Source organism: Loxodonta africana, chromosome 2 (genome assembly GCF_030014295.1).
Source record: "Loxodonta africana isolate mLoxAfr1 chromosome 2, mLoxAfr1.hap2, whole genome shotgun sequence".
Lineage (NCBI taxonomy): Eukaryota > Metazoa > Chordata > Mammalia > Proboscidea > Elephantidae > Loxodonta > Loxodonta africana.
The window spans coordinates 135164923-135178759 of NC_087343.1; the positions used below are offsets into that span (position 1 = coordinate 135164923).

At 34.7% G+C, this 13837-nt stretch overlaps 1 protein-coding gene across 1 annotated transcript in view; it reads right to left on the minus strand.

Annotated features, from left to right (window-relative positions):
- Nucleotides 1-10071: 10071 nt before the first annotated feature.
- Nucleotides 10072-13837, minus strand: part of SNX2 (sorting nexin 2) — a 79572-nt gene continuing 75806 nt past the window's right edge. Inside the window, exons 12-15 of the mRNA XM_010590414.3 lie at nt 13077-13220; nt 11753-11833; nt 11556-11627; nt 10072-10237 (exon numbers count right to left, since the gene is read on the minus strand). Coding sequence (XP_010588716.1) covers nt 10187-10237; nt 11556-11627; nt 11753-11833; nt 13077-13220 — 348 coding nt within the window. The 3' untranslated portion in view covers nt 10072-10186. The remainder of the gene's footprint in view (nt 10238-11555; nt 11628-11752; nt 11834-13076; nt 13221-13837) is intronic.

Genomic DNA, 13837 nt, shown 5'->3' on the forward strand with positions numbered 1-13837 from the left:
AATCTTAGGCCAGCAGTGGCAAAGCTGGAAACCAATGTGATGTACTCTGTACAACACTCAGTAGGCTCAGCAACAGGAAAAATGTACCTTTAGAATGAATGTAAAACAAAACCAAACCTATTGCCATTGAGTCAATTCCAACTCATAGCCACCCTATAGGACAGAGTAGAACTGCCCCATGGAGTTTCCAAGGAGTGCCTGGTGGATTCAAACTGTCAACTCTTTGGTTAGCAGCTGTAGCACTTAATCACTACACCACCAGGGTTTCCAGAATGAAGGTAGTTAGCCAAAATAAAGAGGATTGGGTGAAAACTGGGGAGGAGGAAGTTCCCCTAATCCTCTACCCCTGCAGAATTCTGGACGTTTCCTCTGGATTGAGAGTTGACTGGCCCAGCTGAAGGCATGGATACTTTTACCAAAAATAGTTGGGGGCAGGGGATAGAGGACTATATACACACTGAATGATGAATGCGGAAACCCACAGCAAATTCCCAGAGACTCCCAGGCAGGAAACAGGAAAAGTACTCTCTGGGGAATCTGACCAGCTGAAGAGGACAAACCTAAAGATTCCAAAATTGGAAGTCCTCTATACACAGTATATACACAGTGAGATCACTCTTTGGTGAAGCTCAAATTTGACTTCATTCAGAGCTTCCATTCAGCTTTCAATTCTGATTGCTAATCATAAGCAGACATCCAAGGATTAACATATCTGAAGAAAGGATCTAAAGAGAGCTCAAAATAGAAAAAGATCTTTGGAGGAAACAGAAACAAGAAAGAAAGAGAGGGCTCTAAGGAAAACAATTGGAATGGCTCCTGACATGAATGGCCTTGTGGAAAAACGCACTGAGAAACTACAGGAAGACATGGGGAATATTAGAAATAGATTAAAAAAAAAAAAACCACCAGATGAAAGATCGAGGTATGTTTTATCCCGGGGGAGCAGGGGGAGCAGGGGAGGAGGAAGAGCCGTCTAGTAAGGTTACTGAAAACAAGGAAAGTCTGAGAAACTGTCACAGCCAAGCGAAGCCTAAGATAACATGATTTATAAATATAATGTGGTTCTCTGGATGGGATCCTGGAACAGAAAAAGGACATTAGGTAAAAACTAAGGAAATCTGAGTGAAGTATGGGCTTCAGTTAATAATAATGTGTCAGTATCAGTTCATTAATTGTAACAAATGTACTATACTAATATAAGATTTAATATAGGGGAAATTGGGTGCAGGGTATATGAGAATTCTATAAGCACTACCTTTGCAATTTTTCTGTAAATCTAAAACTAGCATTTAGAAATTGGGAACAGGTGGGGCATAAATATGTTAGCCTTTTCAATGCTAGTTGAGTTTCTTCAACTATGTGTACATATTAATTTGATGAAATAAACATTAATTAAAAAATCAGAAGATTGAGGTAAATTTTTATGTACTGACATGCAAAAAAGGAGCCCAGGAGATGCAGTGGTTAAGCACTCATCTGCTAACCAAAAGGTCCAGCAGCAACTTCGAGGGAGAAACATGTGGCAGTTCGTTTCCATGAAGATTACAGTCTTACAAACCCTCTAAGGCAGTTCTGTCCTGTAAGGGTTGCTATAAGTCGCAATTGACTCTATGGCAATGGGTAGAAAATGCTAGGCAGTTGTTTGCCGTGTTGGTTATTCTTTAAAAAAAAAAAAAGGGGTGCCAAGATGACAAATTAGTGTCATCACCTCTGAGTCTTAGGTTCCCTACTCTGGCCACTTAATCCTTTCTCTCTTATGCCCTCATTGCCAGAAAATCTGTTATTACACCTCATCATCATGTCTGAATCTCCTGATTTGTGCCTGTTACTTTTCTCGTCTTTATTTCTCCCAATCCAAACTTACTCTTTGAATCTTTATTTCAACACCTCTTCCTCCTTGACCTTCTCTCACACCCATCAACAATCCCCAATCCTGAATGAATCCAACAATCTGTTTCAGGTCCTGCTTGAGAAAAAAAAAAAAAAATTTGTTTTCTCAAGGCTATAAACACTTCCTTTGGTTGACTTCATTATAAATTTATGGTTTCCAAACTCATTTGAAAATCGGTATTCATCAGTAGCCCTCTTACTCATCTCAATTTCTTTTTTCTAAACTTGTTAGCCTTTTTTGGCCTTCCTGCTGACATCACTCCCTGACAATAGCTTAATTTCCTACTTCACCAACAAAGTAAAAGCTTTCAGAATTGAACTCAATACAACTTTTCTTTTTCATCTCCAAATATACACAACCTCCCCTTTCCTTTTGTTCAAGGGAAGAAACATCACCATTTCTAAGGCTCTTGCCATCTACCTGACTTCTTTCCTCCATTAGGTGAGTCACTGATTTTACCCAGGATTTTGTCCTCAACATTCTGATCTCATTCCATTTGTTCTCTGAGAATGCCTTCATTAATAACCATAGTTTTAATCACCATTTTTAGGTTGATAATGCCCCAATTTCAATATCCACTCCTAAATTCACCTGTTTCATATATGCCTGTGTTGGATGCCCCCAAGAATTCTTCATTTTCCCTCAAGCCTACACCTCCTCTAGCATCCCAGTTAATTGTAGCAGCAGTGTTCTAAGCCATCAAAGTCAGAAATCTGAACATCGCCCTAGACAACTTTCTTGTCCTTTCCTGATACCCAGTTGCTTCAGTGCCTGACACATAGTCAAGGCTGAACAAATACTTATTGAATGAATAAATGAAAGATTGAAATGTACCCATTTTTATCTCCTTTTCTCTAAGCTGTCTCCTCTCTTACTTTCATGGCAGTGGTTCAGGTCCTCGCTATCTCTTGGCTGGATTATTGCCATCATGGTCAATTGTTCTCATGATGTTTTTATTCTCCAACTTTTCTCTTCACCTCTAGTTCCCCTTACTCTGCAACACGCGTGGGTCACTTACTCGTGTTGGTGCATGAAAAGAATACTCTTTTCATAAGAAACTGCCACATTTCTATCTCACCCTTCATTCCTTCATCCCCAGGCTTCAAAGTCTCCAGCTTATTTCCTGACTACACCCATCTAACTTCAGTAAACTTGTCTACCTTGGTACTGGGGTTAGTTCTAACTTTCCACTTCTGATTCCCAGCTCCAACTCCAGCCCCAGGGCTCCAAGAACAAGGTCTCAGGGGCAGACTCTGTTCTGGGAGGAACACTTCAAGTAAGCGCATTTAGATCTTAGTTAAGTAAACACCTATTGTTTTGAAGATCCAAAAACTGGTAAAATAATCAAAATGTAGGTGCTTTGTTCAGGCTGAGATGTTAAATATTCAGTAAAAATTTATTTGGTGTATAACTAAAACAAAGTACAAAAACAAAAAACTAAACCTGTTGCCATTAAGTGGGTTATGACTCATGGCGACCCCATGTGTTCCAGAGTAGAACTGCTCCATAGGGTTTTCTTGGGTGTAATCTTTACGGAAGCAGATCACCAGGCCTTTCTCCTGATGGGTGGGTTCAAATAACTAACCCTTAGGTTAGCAGCTGAGCACAAACTGGTAGCTAGTATTTATTAAACACTTGCTATTGCTAGGGAATTCACATCTGTTATCTTCATCCTCTTAAAGAACACATGAACAGGTGCTATTATCACTTTCCATTTTACAGATATGGAAATAAGCTTTAGAGAAGTTGCTCAAGTTAAATAAGTTGTAGGTTCTTGAGCCAGGATTCAGGCTGCATAACTCTGTTCTTAATTGTTCCATTACGCTCCTTCTTGGCTGAACCATCCTAGGTTCTAAAAGAAATTCAAGGGCAAAATAATTCCTCAAGAAGCATACAGACTAGTTAAGGCAGTAAGCCCAGGCAACTATAATGCAAGATTGACATCCCAAAGTACAATGTGAAAGATGCAAACTACAAGGGTAAATCAAAAAGTATTGCCACAAAATCATATAAACCTTTATTAAACAAAAATATCGAAATGGGAAGCTGTTGTTTCTCAACATATGCTCCATCCAGGTCTACACTTCTGAAGGTAGTGTTTCCATCCTTTCAAACCTTCCCCAGGAAATCCTGGTGGTGTAGTCGTTAAGAGCTACAGCTTCTAACCAAAAGCTTGGCAGTTCAATTCCTCCAGGCACTCCTTGGAAACCGTATGGGACGGTTCCACTCTGGCTTATAGGTTGCTGTGAGTCAATCAACTTGATAGCAACGAGTTAAGCCTTCCCTGAAGAATTCTGCACTCTTCTATTTACATCACGTCAAAGAGTTTTGGCATCCTCCAGGGACTCAAATGGTCTTTTTTGAGCTTTGGGAACAAAAAGAAGTCTGAAGGGACTAGACCAAAGCTGTAAGGTGGATGGGGTAAGGTTTCCCAACGAAATTCTTGTAGGACAGTCCTGCTATCCTGAAAGAACGAGCAGGTGCATTGTCATGATGGGAAAAAATTCCTCGGCACAACTTACCTCGACTTTTTCTAATGAGGTTTCAATTTTCTTAAAACTTCTTCATGATAAGGCCCTGTGATCATCCTGTATCCTTTGAGAAAACCTATCAAGATTACCCCTTTGAAATCCCCAAAACAATCGCCATAACCTTCTGAGCGGTCTTCTCTCTCTTGGCTCATCTTTGAGGTCTTCCCAACTTCCTTAAAATGCTTGATTCATCTAAAAACTGTTTTATGTGGGGCAGCATTTCCATAAACTTGTTGCAAAGCTTCAACGATTTGGGAAGATGTTCTCTTGAACTTTGTTAAAAATTTAGTTATTAACCCTGACCTCAAAATCGTTTTATTCCATGGCACAAGGAGTATCCTTTCTTTTGAAAGCATCCTAATAAGATTAAGTGTATTACTGAGTTTGTATACAGCCATCCACTGATCGCAGAGACATGTTTTACACATTTTGTTTGAAATAAACCTGTCCATGTATGAACTGGAACCCTAGCAGCAATACTTTCTGATTTAACGTCATATTAATAAGGCCCTATTGAGAGATCGAGAGATTTCTTCCTTTCTCCTGGCTAGGGTAACTAAAGTGATATGTTGACTTTAAATTTGACATGAGTTTAGAGGATGGGTAGAATTTGAAAATTTGCTGTTAAAGGGAAATATAGCTCAAAGGGCATCACCAATAAAAACACTGAGTCAGGAAGGCACAGAGCATGTTCAGGGAAGGGTCTCATCTGATTAAAGCAAAAGGTTGGTGAAGGCGAGGGGTAAGAATTAAGATAGGAAAAGTAGTTCGAGACCAGATTCTGGAGCATCTTGACCTTATTTGTACTCTGTAGGGAACCTATTAAGATTTCTGCACAGGGTTAGACTATGATAAGAGTTCTTTAGGAAGATTAATTTAGCAGTAGGTTGTAGGGCTAACAGAGTAAGAAGAAACTGTATATTTCATAGCAGACAAATGGTTCTGTTAGTCACAAGGGAAATGAGAAAAAAGATTTCAAACTTTCAGTAGAATCAGTTACCAAGATATTAGCAATGTTAGCTGTGAAACATAAGCATTTGGCTTTATGTCTCAGTTACACAAGGCTGGGAAACACTTCAAAATGAAATTTAGAAACTTGAGTTTGGTTAAAAAACCTACTGTCATGCATGCACACACACAAGTACACACCCATACATACATATATAGTGAGAACATTAGAAATAAGGATACAGAAAATAAGGTACAGGTTAAAATCAAGGTAACTCGAGACGAGTACAGAGCAATCAGCAATTTATTATTTACTGAAATTTTGTCTGATTTTAGTTTCTATTAAACAGTTACATAGAAATTTAAAACAGAACCCTTCCCCCTGCCCCAGGTATTCCCTTAAAACTGCTTACTCCATTACCTGGCCTTGTTAAAAAAGATAATTTTTTGTATATTAACAAGTGGGCAGCTTCACCTTGATTAGCTTTTATTACAAAGTTTCAATTTGACCCAATTAAGAAAAATTATTAATCTTTAGAGAATTAAAGACAAGAAAAAAGAAAATGATCATTTTTAATTTCTTCATATGCATCAAAAAATTAGACTGGAAGCCACAACTTCCCTTTTTCCACAATCTTCTAATCTTAGTAGCTCCTGAAGCAAGAGTTTCAACAAATACATTCTCTTTATCACAAAGTACTTCCTATATGTTGATTAGAACAAGAATCTTGAAAAGCTTCTTATACCAATCACGCATTTTCAGTGAAGAATATTCACACACAGTATCACAGATTTGAGGAAAAATCTGTCATGATGATTTAAGTTCTGGATCTGCTTATTTATCTGTAAAATGTAGAGGTGTTGCTACAGTCTCTAAGTTTCCTTCTGACAATACAGTGCTATAATTCTATCTGTAGTGTTGAGCACCTACTACTTGCAAAGTGCTATGCTACAAAGTCTTGCACCTAAACTGTAACTGTCCTTCAGGGCAACATCTAGAAGTTTCTTACTCAGCTTCTAACTTTTCATTGGGCTCTGCGCAGCAAATAACGAACGAGCTGTTTGACTTACTCTGCATTCCCATTTCCACGGTCCAATTTTTATCTGCTAGCAACATGTGAAGATTGAGTATATGAAATATGATCAGCCGGAACTGTGATGAGAGTGTAAAATACACACTGGATTTTGAAGACTCAGTATGAAAAATATAAAATATCTCAGTATTTTGGATCGACTGGATTAATTTCATATTTTTACTTTTGAAATTTTGGCTATAAAAGATTTAAAATTGTATATGTGGTTCATGTTATATTTCCATTGGTCTAAATTCTAAGTACCTCATCCACAGATTAACCATGACCTCTCCTATTGGTGACCACAAAGGCAAAATAATCAGCAATTGTTCACATCACTCTTCTTTTATTCCTTTTCTTGCTATTTCAGTGTCTAGCCAACCATTTGTCTTCATTATTACTTCACTAGGAGGATTAGGAATGATACTTATTTTATTCTGCATTTTAGATAAGGATGATGATGATTCCACTCGTCTTTTTTCAGAACTTTGAGACAGAGACCATGTTACCCACAGAGATATCCTAACACCCATTTCCTGACTAGTGAATACAGAAATGCCTCCGAAGTTCCAAGTCAGTGCTTGACCCTCCTTTTCTCAGATGTTGCCTTCCCTCTTCACTACCAGTGATGCCCCTTCCTTTAAAATACAGCAACTTTTGATCATTTTATCTATAGTTACTGTGATTGAATTTCTGCTGTCTCCCTGACTCAGGTTAATCACATGACTGACCACAAGGGGAGCTACACAAGTGATGCAGCCATTAGCTTTACTAACTAGTCACATGCTTTATTTAAGACAGAAAAATGGAAGCCTTTATAATTTCCTTAGACAGCAAGAAGCATTTTTTGAAGGAATATAACCTCCCTTCCCTAGGTACTCATCCAACTTCTTCCCTTAAATAAACCTGATTTTGACTCGTGAAAAGGTTTATGTTTAAAAACCATTTATGCAACTATATAGGATTTGGAAACCTTTACTAAATCTGAATAATAATAAAAGTTTAAGGAATAGCAACAGTGAAACAAATATTTTGAGACTAGTATAAACATATATGTATAAAACAAGCTGAATATTTGAAAATAGTTAAGCAAAAAAAAAAAAAATACAACCAAGAAAACTTACTCTTGTATGTGTAAGAAATTGTATTTTTACATACCTTTTGCTCTAGCCTTATTTTACTTTAATAGGCCTTTGATTAGAATTCTAATTCCCCATTACCCCACTGCCATCGAGTCGATTCTGACTCATAGTGATCCTATACAGTACAGTATTAATAAGATATTTATATTGAAGTTTGACATTTTAAATAAAATATTTTAAAGTAGAAAGGCACTTTAGGAGTATTATGCCCTTGTTTTATGAAGACATTAAAGTGGTATGCCCAAACTCACACAGCTACTAAGTGATAGAACCAAGACTTGAACACATGAATACTGGCCAAGTTTAGCTTATTCCACTATATTATGCTCTTTTATTCCTTTAACTTTCACCTGGTTAAATAAAAGAACTATTTATATCCTGACCTATAGAACTGAAAGATTATGTTAGCAGCACTATTAATGAGTTTGTTGTTCTATTTATTTGGAATGAAAGCATTTTAGTAATATAAACAAAAAAAATCCGCTGCCATCGAGTCGATTCCAACTCATAGCGACCCTATAGGACAGAGCAGAACTGCCCCATAGGGTTTCCAAGGAGTGCCTGGTGGATTCAAACTGCCAACCTTTTGGTTAGCAGCTGTAGCTCTTAACTGGCACGACACCAGCGTTTCTAAATATGAACAGGAGACGTAAGACTGATGGGTGAATTTATTCATCTCTAGGGGAGAATGCTGAAATAATTAAATCTTGTTAATGTTCACAGGTAACATATTTCGTATAATTTACTTGAAATTTCTCTCTTTAATAGAGGTGGGTAAGAGGAATGGGGTCTGGTCAGTTACTTTTGTTAAGCTTGATCGAAACAGGAAATATTTATTACTCTATCTGGAGATACTGAATGTGTCAAATGAATATACCACAGCTGAATGGAAGATTTGGGTTTGAATATTAACTTATTAACTATACCTTTGGAAGTAATATAACTATGGGTATACTATGGATATAATACTAGGGCATCATTCTAACTGAACTTTATCCCTGGTAAGTCTATTTTTTGCTCAATATTAATGGGGCAATAAGATAGCATCTGATATATATTGGTATGAACTACTCATTTCTGAAAAGTGTTTAAGTTATTCAAGTAGAAGCAACAATAGAACACTGTGCTATTTTTGCTTCAGTTTCTTCTTTGCAAAAGAGCAAACATTGTTCTGCATCTTCCTGGGTTGTTTTCCTTTTCAATTCATCAAGTCTTTATTATTAATCTATTATGTGTCAGAGACTCTGCTAGGCGCTAGGAGTATAAATACAAGTAACATCTATAGTAGACTTAAAATTTCAATTGAAATCAGTGGAAGTAACCACATGGTTAAGATACTCTTAAGATATTAACTGTAGCCAATAAATTGCTAGAGAAGACTCAGTTACACATATTATCTTATTCCTCTGGAAGGGACATATGGTTGTCATGCTTGAGAAGAGGGGTACCTTTAAGAATAAGTTTTATAAAATGAAAATAACTCTGATGCCAGGCACAGCTTAAATTTTCATCAGCATTAAGGTTTAGATAACAGCCATCTAAACAAGACAGATAATGGGTGAGAATGTTGCCAAAAACAAATTTCATTTTACTTCCAATTTGTTTTGGGTTATCCTTGGTTATTTATCAAATCACGGTGCATTTTAGCATGGTACCATTCTTTGTCAATTATGGCCACAGAGAGTCTACTTTTACTTTCAAACAAAAGACAAAGTAAGAAAAGACAAAGAATGAACTGAGTAACTGAGTATATGTGAAGTCTTGGAGTCTGAAGATAACAACTGAAGATGAGCAAAATCCATGAGACTTGTAAAAAAAAAGCACAAAAATAATTTTTTTCCTTCTGAATTCTTAAATTGGGCACTTCTAATAACAGATAAAAATCAAGCAAAGATAATGACTCTCTTCTTTACCCAGGACAAGAGCATTCACAAGAGTTGAAACAAGAGATAAATGTTCTTTGGTTTATGATGGTTTCATAAGAAAATGTAAGCTTCATTTAGTCATTTAATCATTTAAAAGGTCAGCTCTTTCTGTCAATTAAAATAATCAGGGAATCACAGCATTACCTATATATATCTAGGAAAAATTCCTTATTATTAAAAATGCTTTAAAAAGGTTCCTAACGATTACATACCCAAATAATCTGTTACTAAAGCTTCATAAGGAATATCATTTTATTACTATAATCACAAAATCATAATTTCTGTACAGGAATGTATAAGTGAACATTAGTCAATGCACTGATAATTCACTTCATAAGGATCAGATAAACATACTACAGGAACATACTGTGAAGGAAAAAAAATATTGTAAAAGTTTCTGGCCTTGTAGTGCACTTTTTAGTGCAAGTATTTAAGACACAATAGTGTTCAATTCAGCAAACTATTGCAGAATGTCATGCCACAGTCCACTTAATTCAAAGAGGGTCAGGACATGCAGCTTGTAATAAAATGTCAGAGTATATATATATATAAAAAACCACATTTAATTCATAAAATATATAGTGGTTTATTTAGATGGTTTTAAATGATTTCATTGTGGAATTCAGCATAATTAGAACAAACATCCAAGGTCATCTTAACAGGAATCATCTTCTTGCTAGGCAATGGCTTTGGCTTCAGGTAGAAATGCCTCCCAGTATTTTATCAGCTGTGGATGACAATAAAAATATATCGTCATTACCTTTTTGTCACTCACATGTATGTATCCTGTATATTTTTAAAAATCTATACAAATAGCTAAAAATGATTAACATTTACTAATGTCTAGTTTTTAAGGGGATCACTTCAAGTTCTTTATCTGAAGTCAGTCAGTAAAATTTACTTAAGAATTATGACTCCTGGCTGGTATCAGTTTTTGATGTAAATTATAAGCACAAAAGAAATAAACTTTAGTTTTTTTTTTTAAATGCATAGTTGTATATATAGAGTCTGTCACCAAATAAGATTACCTGAAATAATACAACTGTGATCACCTACTCCAATATAAAGTGATATCATCTTCTAAGTCAGAAAATATTCACATTTTATGTTATTGCTGGCCTTGAATGGGGGAAAGTAGAAAATACTGGGCAAGAAAGGGAAAAGGAACTGGCAAGAATTAACTGCTAGTCTCCCGGACAGTCCAGAGAATAGATTAAAGCATAAACCAAGGTTATGTGTAAAACAAAACAACAGGCTCATATGACTTATTTTCATATTTAAAAAATCTAACTTTATGAACTGTTTAAACAAAAACTAAATATCATCTGAAGACATAAATGTCATCACCTAATTAAAAAATATAATCTATTATATTTTACATGAACGAGTTTTTTGATGCACTTATTTTAAAACTGGAAGACACTGAATGACTATTTAGGACATTAATTTGATAAATTATTCAAATTTATGTTAAAAAATACAGGTGAAAAAAATCCCAACTATTATATTGCTGCAGACTTTTATTTAATGTAACATTAGAACTCATGGTCTTCTCTAGTTAAGGAGACAAATGCCTCCTGTGGCTTGGCGAAAGCCCAAACACAACCACTACAAAAAAAAAAAAAAAAAATACAATTTTTTTTTTATACTTAAAAAACAAAACAAAACAAAATTTCATTTTAAGTTCTATCTATATGGAACAAAAGAACTTGCTATAAGAATTTACTCAAACAGGTCTGATCAACAAGGAAATAAAACTAGAAAAGTAGAGAAAGGTTAAAGTTGTCCAGAAGGTTTCTCACAGCTTGAACTTCGGAAAAATTTATCTGTCTAGTGTTTGGAAGTGGTAGAGGCAAAAAGGACCTGGGATAGTTTTCACTATGTTGACTATGTTTTCTTCTTTGCTGTCATTGGCTTTCTCTATTCCATTTCTTTTCCTTCTTAGAGTTTAAAATCCCGTTTCATTAATCATCTTCTTGAAAACAAAAAAGTATACCAAAAATGAATTCTAGAGGAAGTCTGTAAGTTACACAAAATTAGCTTACCTGTTGTTGTGTTTGTACTAATGATTCTAAGTACTTGATAATAACAGTTTTAAAATCTTTCACTCGTTCTTTCTGTTAAATAAAGTACAATATATGAAAACATGTCCATTAGTAGAAAACTAGATTCAATTTTATCCCCAAATTGCCACAAAATATGACCATGTTGTTAGGAAAAATGCAAAAACTATTATACATGCCTCAAATCTTCCCACTTCTTTTCGAATCGTTTTAGAGATCTGTTCAAAATCTCTTTCTCCTTGTTGCACTTTGGCCTCCCACTAATAAAAACAAACAAAAATGCACAAATATTTCATTCTTGTCTGAGAAAAAATTCTAGTACTAGCTGTCATGACCACTTATTTCTAGTAAAGTTTAACATAATGTCTGAAAACCCTGAGAAAGCCCAATGTCGGCAAAGTCCAACTTAGCATCACCCAAACTTGTACCTAACTTTCTGGTGGTAGAAATGGGTGTCAACTTGATAATTCATTCTTATTAATATTTCACTGCCATATTTACTCAAGATCAGAATATTTCATAACTTGATGAACCACAATGTCCACAGCTTAATTAAATGTAAATAAGATAGAGGAAAATATATTCGATATGAAACTCATTATCAAGTAATTTGGTAGAGTTACAGTGCGCAATTTCCTCATTTCTTTTTTCATCATTAATTATTTAAGACTATGTCAGCAATATCCTGTTAATTTCAAGAATACATGTTCATCACAATTTATATGCTCATGGAAACACTTTAAATTAGGAAAATTATATGACAAATATTTTAAAAACATTTTTGTAATGGTAAAATGATCAGATTTACTAAAAAAAAAAACAAAAAACGTGGAATTATGGTCTACTCCCATTGGTAAACATTAAATTCAGTACAGAAACAACAAAATATTGTGATTAGTGATCAATGGAAACAACTAAAATAAAATAACTGAAGATTTAAGCAATGAAAATGGTATTTTCCCACTATGTAACCAAAACACTGGTACATACTCTGCAAAGAGCAGGTACATTTATTTTTAGTAACATAAAGGTTAGCCTACCTCTTCAATTTCCTTATTGAAGCATGGCAAAAAAAGTGTATAAATTATAATAAACTTATACAAGTTTAAAATACCATATATAAGACATATATATGGGGGATAATGTTGCCTGGATGGCTAAATGTGGGATAAGGCTATCTCTAAAACTATTTTTAGACACAAAATAAGTAATTACTTGAAATCAAATTAACTATCTCAAAAGAAATGTGTACTTATTAAGACAAAGGTTTATTTTAGATCTTTTCCTTGTCTGCTTCTTTATGCATTACATAATCACGTGGAGGTCACAAAGGACTCTGGAAACTTCAATGATGATAAAAATGTTAAAGTAATTCTAACACAGTCATAAAAATATGGAAAAATAGCTAAGTGTTGAATGGTTCAGAAAAAAATCTATGAAAAATTATGCATATATGAATGACTCATGAAAAACTTAAGTGATCAAGTATTTAACATTAATCACCTCTCTTATTTCATTCTTAGCTTGCTGTATTTTATCTGGTTTGTTAGCAACCATCATTTTTGCCTCAGTTTCACGTTTTTTGAGCAAAGTAATTTGAGCATCTTCCCATTTCTGCCAGCACTTCATTCGATGATCAAACACACCCTGTAAGTGAATAATATAATGCTATTAAGTAAAAGTAACATGTGAAATGCTTTCATAAGGCTAGGAGTGCTGTAATATTGAAAACATAAAACCAACATTTAAATGCTATTCTAATATACATACCAACATACTGAATATAAACATGTCAATATAAAAAACAATTCCATATTCATTGCATAAAAACAAAAAACCTTGTATCTGGATGAAAATGAGAGTTCAGAGTCAAGAAAAAAAACTATTAACAAAATCCATTTCACTTGCCTTTAGAGTTTTAAATGTGGCTTGTAATAAGATTTCTAAGATATTTTTATACTTTGAAAAAAAGATTAACAGAAAAATGCTGGTAGCATATCTACGTTTGAAGATTTCCTATGGAACAACAGCAAAAGTAGATTTGAGTGTTAAAAATATGTTAGAGATGAGAAAGGAAAATGAGAAGACTCATAAGATAACAGAAGTAAAGTTAAGTAAAAAGTGTAATGGAAGAGAAGAAATTACCAATAGCAAATAAAGGAAAGGAGAAGGAATTAAAAAATAGAGGTATAACAAAATGAAAAATGAGACAGTCCTACGAGGAAAAGGGCAAGAACAATATGTAGATACGCACTATGCAGAAC